At 53.9% G+C, this 12,956-nt stretch overlaps 1 protein-coding gene across 1 annotated transcript; it reads left to right on the plus strand.

Annotated features, from left to right (window-relative positions):
• Positions 1 to 334: 334 nt before the first annotated feature.
• On the plus strand, positions 335 to 8,864 carry LOC137155701 (early activation antigen CD69-like). The gene is made up of 5 exons (XM_067552044.1): positions 335 to 978; positions 4,076 to 4,248; positions 5,214 to 5,315; positions 7,846 to 8,036; positions 8,705 to 8,864. Exons 2-5 carry the CDS (start codon positions 4,083 to 4,085, stop codon positions 8,810 to 8,812), a joined length of 567 nt encoding a protein of 188 aa, XP_067408145.1. The 5' UTR covers positions 335 to 978; positions 4,076 to 4,082; the 3' UTR covers positions 8,813 to 8,864.
• Positions 8,865 to 12,956: the final 4,092 nt, after the last annotated feature.

Consider the following 12,956-nt stretch of genomic DNA (forward strand, 5'->3'; position numbering starts at 1 on the left):
GCCCTCTGCGCCTCTCTGAGAAGCTGGAAGAAAAAGATCAGAGGGCCCAGCCCTAGGCACTTAAACCTTCATTCCCATCGGTGGGCCATGGGGCGGGGGGAAAGGGCGGCAGAGAACTCAACTCAAAACTGAGTCCATGAAAACCTGTGAGCATTTGTCACCTACCCCGGAGTGTGGTACAGGTTCCCCACTGCACCGCTCCATGGGTGTTGTTACTGGGGCCTCTCTCTCCGTCCCTGCTATTAAGTTTTCAGGACTCACAATGGGGAGATTTTAAAACCTTGTTTTACGTTTCTCTCTTTAACGTCTGGTTGCTGAGCCTGAGGGTGGAACCAGGTTACATTTTCCAACTTTTCTCTGCATCCACAAAAGCAGGAATTGCCCTTGTCCACACGAGAAAAATAAATGGACCTAACATAGGTCAAAACAACGAGAGTTTTACAGGGAAAAAGCCAGCTGGCAGAAGTTACGCAACAACCTAGATCCAACCTAGAACCTTTGCTTTTTGCTTGTTGGTTTGTGGTTTCCCGGCTTAAGCACGTGTGTAGCCGCGTTACGTCAGCGGCCGAGAGCCTGTCACACTCCTCTCCCCTCACCCAGCTGACCACGCTGTATGCGAGCAAAACTCGGGTCGCTCAAAGTGTGTTCATTCGCCTCCGCGCAAAACCTTCCGGAACGGTCTCCCAGAACAGGGGCGGGGCGGGGCGCGGCCGGGCCCAGCAGAGACGCACCAATCAGGGCCGAGGGGGCGGGGCGCAGACTTGGCGAGACCTGTCCTGAGTGGCTGGGCTGGGCTCGGGGCGGAGCCATTGACGCGAACGCTCGCGTGGGGGTGTAGCTGCAGCCGATCGCCGGGAGTTCCGAGCTGCCAGGAGCGGACGGAGCGCACAGGACCGGACCGGCTGCCGCGCGCCGAGCCTCTGACCCCGGCCCGGCCGATCCCCGCCGAGCGCTCGGGGAAGCGCCGCCGCCGCCGAGGTGGGTGCGGAGCCGCCCCGGGCTGGCGGGAGCGGGGAGCTGCGGTCGGGCCGGTCTGTCCCCTGCGGGCTCGGTGCTCCCCGAGCTTCTCACCCCCCCCCTCACCCCCGAACCGCGTCGGGGGCTGGGAGCGGGGAGCGCGGGCCGGGGCTCAGCTCAGGGGCGGCGGGGCGGGTTGGTCGGTGCTCGGCGCTCGCTGCATTCGCCCAACCCCCTCCCCCCCCGTTCCATCGCCTGGTGAATTTGATGCAGTACGGATCGGTGCAGCCGGCTTGGGTGGGTTGGGCCTGCAGGGGTCCCCTGAACCCAGGGGGGAGGTTCCGGGCGAGTGTCAGCGAGAGGCAGAGCAGCAGAAATGCAGCACAGAAGAGCTGGGTGCAGGACACGCTGGGCAGTTCACATCAGCTGTCGGGACAGACTGGGCGGGTCAGGGCTGAAGCGAAATGCCAGCAGCACAGAGACTGCAGCACAATCCCAGCGACCATTGTGTGACCCCAGCCATTCACGCAGCGCTTCCGTGAGAGCTGGAGGCCGGCGTGTCAGACCTGGGAACAGGGCAGGATCCAGGCACTGCAGGGCCACAGGCACATTCTTCCCCATGGTCCAATCCTGGCCACACAACAGCCACATGCTGCACTGGGAGAAGGCCCAGCACCACTCCTTGCAGGCCAGGATCTCCCCTCCCCCAGATCACCAGCCTCTGGCTCCAGGTGGGCTGGGATCTGTCCCAGGGAAGGGAGAACAGCAGACTCAGGCAGGCATCGCTGTGTTGGTTATTCTCTGGGGGAGGCAGGGGGGGTTTCAAAGCCCAAAAGCCCACACGGCTATTTTTAGCACCGTAGCACAAGCCCAAGTCTGTAGCCCCAGCTCTGAGACTCACTGCCGTGGGTGGTTTTTTGCAGTGTAGATGCACGTTGAGTGCTCAGGACGTTAGCGCTACGTCTGCAGTGCGGGGGGAGCACGGCTCCCAGCCCAGGGAGACAGGCTGGTGCTAGCTCGGCTTGAGTGAGTGGCAAAAACAGCTGTTGTGCCTGTTGTGGCATAGACGGTGGCTGGAGCTAGACACTTGGTCTTTGACCCTTGGGCCCGGGCAGGACTGGCACAACCACCACACTGCTAGCTGTGCCTGTCTGTCCGGGCTGGGGGGCATGGTACCAGTCACAGTGCAGACAGACCCTCCCCTCAAGCAGCCTTGCTAACAGACGTCCCATGACGCAATCACAAAGCCAGGCTGCTGCCTACCTCAGGGCATTCTGGCTGGAAGATGTGACAGTATTTGACTGGGATCAAACAACAGGTCATCCACTGACCAGCTTCCTCAGCCTCCGCTGGGCCCATTGTCCAGCTTCTCACCAACCACAAAGGGCTTTTTTATAAAATGCCGTTCAGCTGTAACACACCAGAACAGCCACAGTGGGTCAGAGCAATGGTCCATCCAGCCCAGTGATGTCCTGTCTGCAGACACCGGCCAGTGCTACATGCTACAGAGGGAATGAACAGAATGAACAGAACAGGGCAATTATCGAGTGATCCATCCCCTGTCGTCCAGTCCCAGCTTCTGGCAGTCAGAGCTTTAGGGACACCCAGAGCATGGGGTTGTGTCTCTGCACACTGGGCTAATCGGACCTGGCAGACCTGTCCTCCATGAACTTAACTGGGGTCCTTGAGTTGTGAGGTTGACCAGTACAGCTGTGGCAGCAGTGAACAAAGCAGCAGGTGGTAATTGCTGAACTAGGACCCAGTGTTTGAAGGGAATCTTTGCCACCCCCAGGGGAAAATGTTAAATGGGGCGAGGGGAGGGAATGAATTTGACCATTATGGCTATACTTAAAAGCAATCCAAACATCTTAAGGTTTGGGTGTCCGAATTTTCCGCATTGTCCCATTCTTTGGCCTTCCCATGTAACTTGATCACTGCGATCTTGTGTACAGGCTCCCTTTGAGTATACATGTTTTTTTAGGATTAATGATCATTATCCCCCTCATTTTTCATGAGATAGATTCTTCATCTGAAACTTTGATTCTGCCCTTTAGTGATGTTATAAAGATGAGAAAAGGGAAAACATTGCATGTCTCTACAAGAGGACAGCTAGAAACCAATTTTTAAAAACAAAAATGAAATACAAGAAAAAACGAGAGTCCTGTAGCACTTTAAAGACTAACAGATTTCTGCAGGCATAAGCTTTCATGGGCTGCAACCCACTTCATCAAGTGCTACAGGACTCTCCTAGTTTTTGCTGTATACAAACTAACGTGGCTACCCCTCTGGAATTAAATACAAGTTTGCTTTTAAAAATAAACCCATATAAAGTTAAATTTGAAATTGACATCCTGAGTTAAAGCCTAAATGTACTGTAATCTATTAAACAGAATTAAGCAGAACTTGTTTTCTGCAGAGCTGTAAATAAAGGCACCACTGAACAGCTGGAAGGCACTGGCTAAGCATCTGGAACCAGAGTTTGCTCACGTGCTAAACCAGCTTTTGACAGCAGTAGCCTCTGGTGCAGAGAGAATATTTTCTTCATTTTAATTTAATCAGACGGTTCAGTTCAATGACTAGTTCCTTCATAGTTAAGAAAGCTATTGGGAGTTGAAAATCTAGAAAAGCTTGTTATCCCTCTCCCAATCCAAGAATAACTAGATGTGAGAAGATGAGATCTCCTAGATCTAAAAATGTGTAGGACAGGGGGACCAGAAACCATCAGCTCAGTTCACTAACTGCAGATAATGCTGTGTTTAATAAAGCAGTTTTAAATGCAAAACATTTTGATAAATTGTTTCTTATACATCCAGCGCACTTAAGGTAGTTTAATAGAACTTACTGAAAAATTAAAATGCTTTTTTGGGTGCATTTGTAATTGAATTTGAATTTCCATCTAAATAGAGCTTGCTACAGATCCCAGGTAAAAATGATCATTATCTAGTGAGTAAGAAAAACACCACTCGTCACTTTCTAACATCATAATAAATGTAAAAATTAAGAATCTGGACAGACAAATTATGCTATATAATTGCTTACACTATATCTAGACATATTGATTTATCCTCCTGGCTAGCCGAAAAAGCACCGAATGTTGTGCAGCCTGTTTGTGTTTCAGCGGAGAGATGGGGAAATCAACGGATCCTACCGGGCAGAGTCTGCAAGGAGAGAGGCAGCGGGACCTTGAGACGGGAGCGGCAACTGGAACTGGAGAAAATCGTCCTCGAGAACAGTTTCCGCTAATGGAGTCCTTATGTAACAATGGAGATGCAAGGGGAGCACGAGACCCAGGTAATCACAGCTTCGTGCTCGGGGAACGGGCTGTGGGGAGACACGTGCAACGAGACCCTCTCAGTGGAAGGAGAAATTACGAAGCCCAGGATTTGCCCAAGTAGCCAAGTCCCTTATGGCCCCAGTGGGCTCCTGTAACCTCCCTTTGCCATGTGCAGCAGGGGGTTGTGGAGGAACACTTCTGGCTGGCGTGCTACTCCTGTTTAAAGAGCAAAAGACAACAAAACTCTGTGAAGGAAGCCCATGGCACAATGGGGTCCCAGATATCCATGTTTGCTAACTGCACATGGACACGTCAGGCCGAGCTACGTGCATGCAGCTGCTCAGGCTGGCTTCTAAAACATGGTGAGCACCATGTGAGAGCTCACAAACTATTTAAGGGAGCGTAGTCCTATTCCTACACACCCCAGCATCCACATCCAGAACACTTGGCCCAGTCCTGTGTTCATTCCAGCCCTTCTTCCTGCTGCTTCCCATAAGGGCCAGAGTTTCGAATGGGAGAGTGTAGGCACCCTCACATCTTGTTGGGTATTTATATTCCAGCACCTAGAGACCAGCTAGGCTGAGTGCTGTACAGACAGACACACGACAGCCCTACCCTGAAGAGCTTCTCCCCAAATCCAGGCCCCCCCCCGCGCATGGCCAAGAGCCAGGTATATGGGGACAGCGTGAAATTCCTGCCATCCATGGACTAATTCTGTGCCCGCCACACATGTTCAAGCCACGTTTTTGCTGAGCCTTCTGAAATGCCAGCTGGGAGAGCTCCCTGTAACTTGGCTGGATTGGGAACGGGTGTTGTTAGGACTCTGGTTTTAATTAATATCCGTCCATGTGCCAGGGGTGTGCACATTCGAGCAGTGCTATAAATAGGTGGTCTCTGGGAGCTCTGCTGATGGTAATGAACGCTGGCTCTCCAGATCCTCGCTGTGGAGTAGCCCTGGGACCAAGCCTGGCTTCTCTTTCAGGTTATCCATCTCCCTCCAGGGAGCCATCTGGCCGTAAAACCCTGATCTGTGTCTCGGTCCTTGCTGCAGTTCTGATTATTGCTTTGGCAGCAGCTCTGGCAGGTGAGTTCCCTGCCCACCTCCCTCTGCGTTTCCCACTCACCCTGGAGCTGCCACAATTGCATGTTCTCCCCTCCTAGCCTTGCTGGTCTCAGCACTGGGTTCAGGAAGGATTCACACCAGATGTCTTTCAGATTCCCTCCCCCCACCGTGCCCCAGTGCCCGTCACTCCCTCTGTACCGCTCAGGCGCACACCCTGTCTTGCACACATCTGGAGCCATGGGTTGAACTTAATTTCCACCACAAGATCTGTAGCTCCTCCGCATCGCGTCGCTCTGAGGACCTCGGCCTTCCTGCCTCCCCGCTGGCTGGCTGCGCCCAGGACAGGGCTGGCAGGTGCTGCGTGTCCTTGAGACAAGCTCTGTCAGTCCGTGCGAGGGGCTCTCACTGCAGCCGGACAGGCCAGTCAAGTGGGAGCAGAGACAGGAGGTTTCCCCCACAGCTATTAACTGCTCTCCTTGGCACATGCCCTGGGTGTCTTCATGCTGCTAAATGTGAACCTTGTTATAGATTCACCCACAAAAACCTTCATCTCAGCTGGAGTTAAGGCCGCTGCTGTGTTCCCCTGGCTCCCCCTGCTGGGGCCTGGCAAGAACAGCAGTTCAAATAACAGCCCCAAGGTTAAAAACCCAGGCAGTGCAGAGCTAAGGCCCCCCCTTAGCACACCCGGCACCCAGGCCACCTTCTCTCTGCCACGACAGGCAGGCCTAGAAAATCCAGCTAATGATCTCTGGGTGCTCCCTTGTGGTCTGCCATGGCCCTGCGGGTCTGCTGCCTCCAGTTTCCTTTTCTGAGCTCACCCCGAGGCCAGAATATTTTAAACTAAGATTCCCCCCCTTTTGTGCCGTCTCGTTAAGTCTCTCAGCAAATCAAACTGCTCCTTCGCCCTCAGCTGTAACCCGTGTTCCCCTGGAGTCAGGGATCCTGCAGCCCTCCGGGGCCTGTGCAATACTTTGGGTAGATTTCCCCTGCTCAGACCAGAAGTCTCCCAGCTTCCTTCTGGGGTCTGTGCTGCGCATTCTGGCTGGCTGCAGCCTCCCTTGGCTTCTCCACGCGGGCCTCTTCCAACTCTTCCTGTCTCTGTAGAGATCAGCAGGCCATCCGCCCTCCACACTGGACCGGGCCCAGTGTGATTTCTGTTACTCAGCCCATCTTTGCTACTGAGTCAGACTGCTTCCAGCCCTTCCCTGGCGCTGCTCCTGGGGATGAGGGAGGCAGAGTCCCTGTTCTGCGCAGCAGTCACTGGGGGCTGGGTCTGTGGTTAAAATGTTGGCGAGGGAGTTGGGACTTTTGGCTTCTGTTCCCAGTTGTGCCACTAGCCAACTGGGTGACTGGACAGAGCACGTCTCTGCTCTGTGCCTCAGTTTCCCCATGGTGAAATCAGGATAATGAGACTTCCCTGCCTCAGGATAATGAGACTTCCCTGCCTCACAAGGCCAGGGGGGAACGTGAGGCTAAAATTGATCCAGGCCTGTGGGGAAATGAGATGCTGCCCTGCTGGGTGTGAGCGTGTGTGCTGAAAGGCCTGTACACTAGGGATGGCGGGCAGGCAGAGAGATGCCTGGCTAGACAGGGGCACTGCACTACACCCCCCATGGAGGTGTCTGAGCTTGGCCTATACAAGTGATGGCAGCTCCTGGCTGTGTCCAGTCCCAGCCATCTGGGGCAAAGTGCTGCAGAGCCGGACCCAGCATAATTGCTGGATTTGTGTGCAGCCATCCCTAGAGACCCCAGGTCCCGGCCCTACCCTGGCGGGATTGACTAAACGCTGGTTCCTGCTGCTATGTCCAGGAGAGCGAGGAGAAATTCTAAGGGCCCAGCTGCTCTCACAGCACCGATGTTCGGGGCGCTGGTGCCACCATGGGGCCGAGTGCTAAAGTTCCCACATCTCAGAACCCCGTTAGTGCCATGGGCTGAGTGCACCCATGGTGCTTTGGTGAGGCAAATGTCTGAACAGACACATGTCTCGGCCACCCAGACTTGGGTGGAGGGTGGTGGGAGCGAAGGACTGGCCGCCGGGACTCCTGGGTTCAAATCGCAGCTTGGACCCTGACTCCCTGTGACCCTGAGCCAGTCCCTTCCCTTCTGTCCTGCCAGTCCCCTTCCCCCTCGCGATGAAGAATGGCGCCGACCCGTTGTTGTGCGGCTGGGGGGAGTTAATTTCCCTTTGCGCAGTGACACTGGCTGGTGATCTCTCCAAGCGCTGTCTAGCCGTCACCTCTCTCCGCCCCCGGGTGGGTCAGGCCGATTGTCCCCCACTTACAAAGGGCTGATCCGGGGCTGGCCCATGGCTGCAGGGTGGGGGGACTAGAACCCAGGAGTCCTGCCTCCCAGGATGTCCTGAGGGTCAGTGCATGTCCCCGCTATACTTGTCGGGGCGGGGGTGGGATCTGTCTCAGGCCCGGAGTTCCTGCCTGGAGGGGGGGGGGGTCTCTGCTCAGGCTGGGGGGCTGCATCTGGGGGGCTGCTCCTTGGGGTGCAGATCGGGCAAGGGCATAGGGACAGTCTCACCTTGCGTTACTCTCTCTTCCAGTGGAAAAGTATAAGGCGTCCATGGTAGCACAGAGGGTAGGATGCGTGGCAGCCTGCCCCGGTGGTGACTGGCTCGCGTTCCAAGGGAAATGCTACTATTTCTCAGAGGCCGAAGGGAACTGGACCTCCAGCCAGAACCACTGCTCTTCACTGGGCGCCTCCCTGGCTGGGATCGACACCCAGCAGGAGATGGTGAGTCCCTACAGCAGTGACTGGCTGGGCTTGTCCTGGTGGCTGGTGCTGGAACGGTGCCTTCCCTCGGGCCCTGTCAGCTGGCCTGGTGAGGGGTGGGGCACTGGTGTGAGATCTGACTGTCCCTCTCCCAGGCAGATGTCTAGCGCCGTGGGCAAAGCCCCCTCTGCTCCGGCTCCCTCCCCATGGTGGGCTGCCCGTCCGCCTCCCCTCCCTGAACGCGGCTCCTCTCCCACCTGTGACGCTGAGATGCTGCCATGAGAGCCTGAAACCTGCCTCAGTGAATCAGGGCTGATGTCTGGGCAATGTGCCCCCTTTGCCCCACGGGCTGCTGGGACGTAGGCTGGGTCACGTTTGATGGGTCCAGGTCTTGCTAAAGTGACTAGGAATTTGGGGGCCCAAGTGAGACCCCCTACGGGTGAGGGGCTGGTTATCACAAAGGGCAGAGCACCTGCCCTCTGCCGATCAGGTTCAGGGGACCCCAGATCACGTCACTTCAGAATAATCTCTTCCGAGGGAAGACACCACTTCTGACACTGCATAGGACACGTCCCCTGGACGGGGTGTGGGGCTGTCCCTGCCCCTAAATCGTCCCGTGGACTGGAACGCAGCGCGCTGGGCGCTCAGTCAGGTGTGTCATGTCCAGCTTCCCGCTGCTCTTGTTAAAGGATTTCATGCTGCGCTACGGAGGTCCCCGTGAGCACTGGATCGGCCTCCGGAATGAGACGGGCCCCCACTGGAGATGGGTGAACGGCACCGAATTCAACAACTGGTGAGTCCTGGCCTCTCCCTGAGGGTTGGGTCAGGGACACCTGACATGCTGGACTTGGAGCTGACCAGGGAAACTGAGTCTCGTACGATAAAGTGGCATCAGCATGTTCCCGTGTCTGTGCGGGAAGCCCAGGGCGTGACAGGGGATCTGGGCTATAAAATCCCAGCCCTGCACGGTGCCCATTCCTCTCTGCCTGCCGAGATCTCAACCCGCTGCCTCTGGGGCTTCCTGGGGCTAGTTCCTTCTGCACTGCTCTCCTGCCGTGGCTCTCGGCCGCATTCACAGGGCAGGTAGACGCCCTCCTCTCCAGCCCTGCTACGTCTGTGCTGGGATCTAACCCAGCTGCTCTCGCTGTCTGTCTCTCCCCCCTCATCCTAAACAGCACCATCGCCAGCAGCTCCCCATGTGCTGGGGTGACCTGTTTGCTCTGGGCTCTGCCTTTCCTGTCACCTGCTGTTCTCTCCCTCTCTCTCTCTCTGCTCCCCCATGACAGCGTCGGCAGGCTCTGAGCTACGCTCTGCGGCAGGGCCGGTGCTGGCCTGTCTCCGCCCAGCCCTGTGGTGGGAGGAAAGCTGGACTCTGCGTCTGACCAATCCCTGCTGGAGGAACTGCTGCTGGCCCTGCTCCGTCTGCTTCTGTCTGCCACTCCTGAGTCTCCCTGGCCCTGCGCCGAGTACAGTCTGTGTCCTCACGTACGTGCTGCTGGGGGGGGGGCTCACCCCCCGTTACGGGTGCCCTGATTCCACCGACCGGGGAGCAGGAACCAGTGAGATGTGCTGCTCACCGGTAGCCGCCGTGTCCGTGGCGGGAGGGAGAGGGCTGCTCTGATTTTTTTGCCCCAAACCAAAGTGCAGATGAATATTCACCCTGCAATTGAAGGAGCCTCTTCTTAAGAGCCAGCATGGCCCAGTGGGTGGAGCAGGGGACTGGGAATCAGGCAACCGGGGTCAGAGCCCAGCTTTGTCACTAACTGCTGGGCCACCTGGGCTGGGGCCATATCCCCATAGCACAGATGGCACAGAGGTGAAATCGGGGTTACCTCCCCTGGTGGGTGGATGTGTGTGTGTGTGGGCTGTGCCAGGAGCCGTCTGCCCGGCACCCCCCCACTGCCCATTACTGACAGGCTCTTTGCTCCTTCCCTGCAGGTTTCCCATCGGAGGGGGAGGGGAGTGTGTGTATCTGAAGGAAGCCAATACCATCAGCTCCTCACGGTGCTCTCTGGAGAGACACTGGATCTGCAGCAAACCCCAAATGTAGCATGGCACCAGGCCGGGGGCTGAAGGCTCAATCCTGAAGAGACAAGAGATCGTTGATGCTGACAAGCTCTGACATTGCTCTGGATAATTTGCAGTTATGTTAGTGTGTGTGACTGGCTGGATTAGGGGGGCCCTTGAGGTGTATTCAGGAGCTCTGATTGGTGCAGAAGGGAGTATCTCATGTTGGGGGTGTCATGCTGGCTGGATTGCAGGGAGGCGGGGGCATTTATTATATTTATTAACGTTAATACGTCGGAATCATAGTAACTTATGTGAGAGATGCCATGTCAGGTCCCGTTAGAAAGGCTGTAATGTGCTAAGTAAGATGTTTATGTTCGTGTGTTATATGTGCAATGGAAGTTATGGATATGTTTGTATCTTATTTTATATTGTGCTGTGTTTCTGGGCAACACCCCAGACAGGATGGCTGCAGCACTAGCTGGCTTAATGGCCCATTAAGGAAACTCTCAGGTACAATGGGCCAGGGGGAGAAGCCAGGGATATACCTGATGAGTCACCAGGACTTACTCATGTGACCCTGGACGCCATCTTATTCCTGTAAAATTCCACCAGCAGCATGGCAAAGGACATAAAAAGCAGCTTCACAACATCCATTTGGTCTTCAGTCTTCACCTACCTCTGGATCAACACATCTACAACTGAACTGAAGCTGTGAAACAAAGGACTGAGACCCATCCAGGTACTGGATGCATACCAGAGGGACTATACAAGCCTGCAATTTCTATTGGCACCCTGATGTAGATGGACTTTACAATCATTTGTATGTGTCTGATTGCTTTAATCCTTTAACATTCCTCTCATTGTTTGTTTCTTTCCTTTTATAATAAACCTTTAGTTTTAGTTACTAAAGGACTGGCTGGCAGCGTCGTATTTTGGGTAAGATCCAAACTTATATTGATCTGGTACTGTGGCTGACCATTTGGGGTCAGGAGAAACCTTTTTGATAATGAGCAGAGAGTTTAAATAACTGGTCTCTTTACTGGACCTAGTGGCTGATTGGGAGCCAGAGGCTGAAATGCAGTAAAGGGGGCTGTGTGTATTGGTATTTTGACTTCTTGACAACCAGTGTGGGGTAATCAGAAGCACTGTTTGTGGCTGGTTGGGAAGTCTGACTTCAGTGTCACCCACCAGTGCTGGGAGAATCTGCTCTCCTTTTACAGCCTGCCCTGACCTTGGCATTTTCAGGTGGCTACCCTAGGCACAGACGTCACAGTGAGAACTAAACCAAAAAGCATCCGAGAAGGGCCAGACACCCCTTCAGGGCATAAGATACCTATCTTTCAGGGGTCAGGAGCAACTTTCCCCAGTGGGTGAGCAATCTCATAACTGTCCATTAGGTGCTTTTGTAGGGCAGCAACCTGTGCTCAAGAATGACTTGAGACAATACCAGCCGTCCTCCTAGATCCTCCACAACTGGGGGGGAGGGGGGAAAGGTGCATCTTATTTTTCCAAATTATCTCACTGAACTAGAGGTGAGGTTATGCAGAAGGTCTGGGTAGGTGGCCATAATGGTCCCTTATGACTGTGAAACATCAGCTTTCTGATTTTGGTCTTGAGAAGAATGAGAAGCTGAGAGTTGGCTGTGGATAACCATGCAACCATTGATTTCCCTACCTCTGCACTTTCTTAGCTGCTGTAGAAAACAGCTCTTGTCTCCTGGTGCTAACAAGCTGTGATCAACCCAAAGTGCACTGAGTGGGCCAGAGGACAGTTCTATCTTGAGAGCATTATTTTTATTTATGCAGGACTGAAGGGCTCAAATGTATCTGAAGCAGGGGAAAAAGAACAAGTTAGATTCTCGACCATCTGGCCAGATTGGAACAGGGACATCGAATCAGTGTTAAGGGGCACATGAATATGTAATATTGCACTTTGCAAAGGGTTTTAATTGTTCATAATCAGGAGTTGAGTGGTTATGGCTAGAAATCCAAGATGGCGGCGACAGGGAATGAGACCTGAGAGAATCAAAATGGTGGCCTGAGAATAATTTGACCAATAGCCAGCAGGCAGGTGGGGTGAAATAAAGGTCACTCCTGAAGGGAGGGGTCTGTCAGGTATAAGTGCAGGTTCTCAAACAGGTCCAACTTCCGTTTAGTGGCTGTGATTGGTCCATAAAAGCAACCAATCCGAAGAGCTTAAATTGGTAGCATGGCTACGGGAATGGATGGGATTGAAAGAGCAACCAATCAGAAAAGGTCAAAATCTGTATATAAGGCAGAGCACTGCTGACACAGGCTGAGCTCAGTGTGAGTGGAAGGTGCTGGAGTGAGTGAGTGAGTGGTATCAGATGCTGAAAGACAAGAGGTGAGCTCACTGAAGAGGAGAAGAAGAGGGCTGGGTTGTTGCAATGGACCAAGCAATGGCCACCATTTCCAGCAGTAGCTGCTCTGAAGAAACAGAAGAATCCTTTGAAAGAGCAGAGGGACAGACTATAGGAGAAGCAAGTATGGCAACTGTGAACAGCTGGGACGGATGAATGTGTGTGCCTGGGGTAATAACGCTAGCTGTTTGCATGCGTCTGTCCTTTTGTGTATAAACTTCAATATTTAAGGGCTTGCTGTTGGCATAATTTATGTTTTTATATTGATTGTGTTAAATTTTGCTTCCTAATAAAGGCTATTTTGTCTGTAGAGATTATTGCCTGAGTGTCAATTCTTCAAGCCGAGGGCTGTATCCGTATCCTCCCAAGGGTCAACAGTGTTAGTCTGGGCTCGGGCATTTTCCAATGGACTGAGCTCAGGAAACCCTTAGTAAAACTCTAGCATTTTCTCTAGGTGAGGCCACCTCTTGTTACTGATCAACACAGACAAAAGGAGTTACTGGTGCAGCCAAGCCAGTGTGGGGTGCCTTAGGTCTGATTTTGGGGTAACA

Source organism: Emydura macquarii, unplaced genomic scaffold (assembly GCF_026122565.2).
Source record: "Emydura macquarii macquarii isolate MOO-44397 ecotype Brisbane River unplaced genomic scaffold, CSIRO-AGI_Emac_v2 contig_1377, whole genome shotgun sequence".
In the NCBI taxonomy this organism is placed as follows: domain Eukaryota; kingdom Metazoa; phylum Chordata; order Testudines; family Chelidae; genus Emydura; species Emydura macquarii.

Excerpts from the sequence above, each read along its gene's own strand:
- LOC137155701 (XM_067552044.1), top strand. The coding sequence starts at position 4,083 with ATGGGGAAATCAACGGATCCTACCGGGCAGAGTCTGCAAGGAGAGAGG. Across the intron at positions 4,249-5,213 it reads AAGGGGAGCACGAGACCCAG|GTTATCCATCTCCCTCCAGG; the intron begins GTAATCACAGCT and ends CTTCTCTTTCAG. Across the intron at positions 5,316-7,845 it reads TTTGGCAGCAGCTCTGGCAG|TGGAAAAGTATAAGGCGTCC; the intron begins GTGAGTTCCCTG and ends TCTCTCTTCCAG.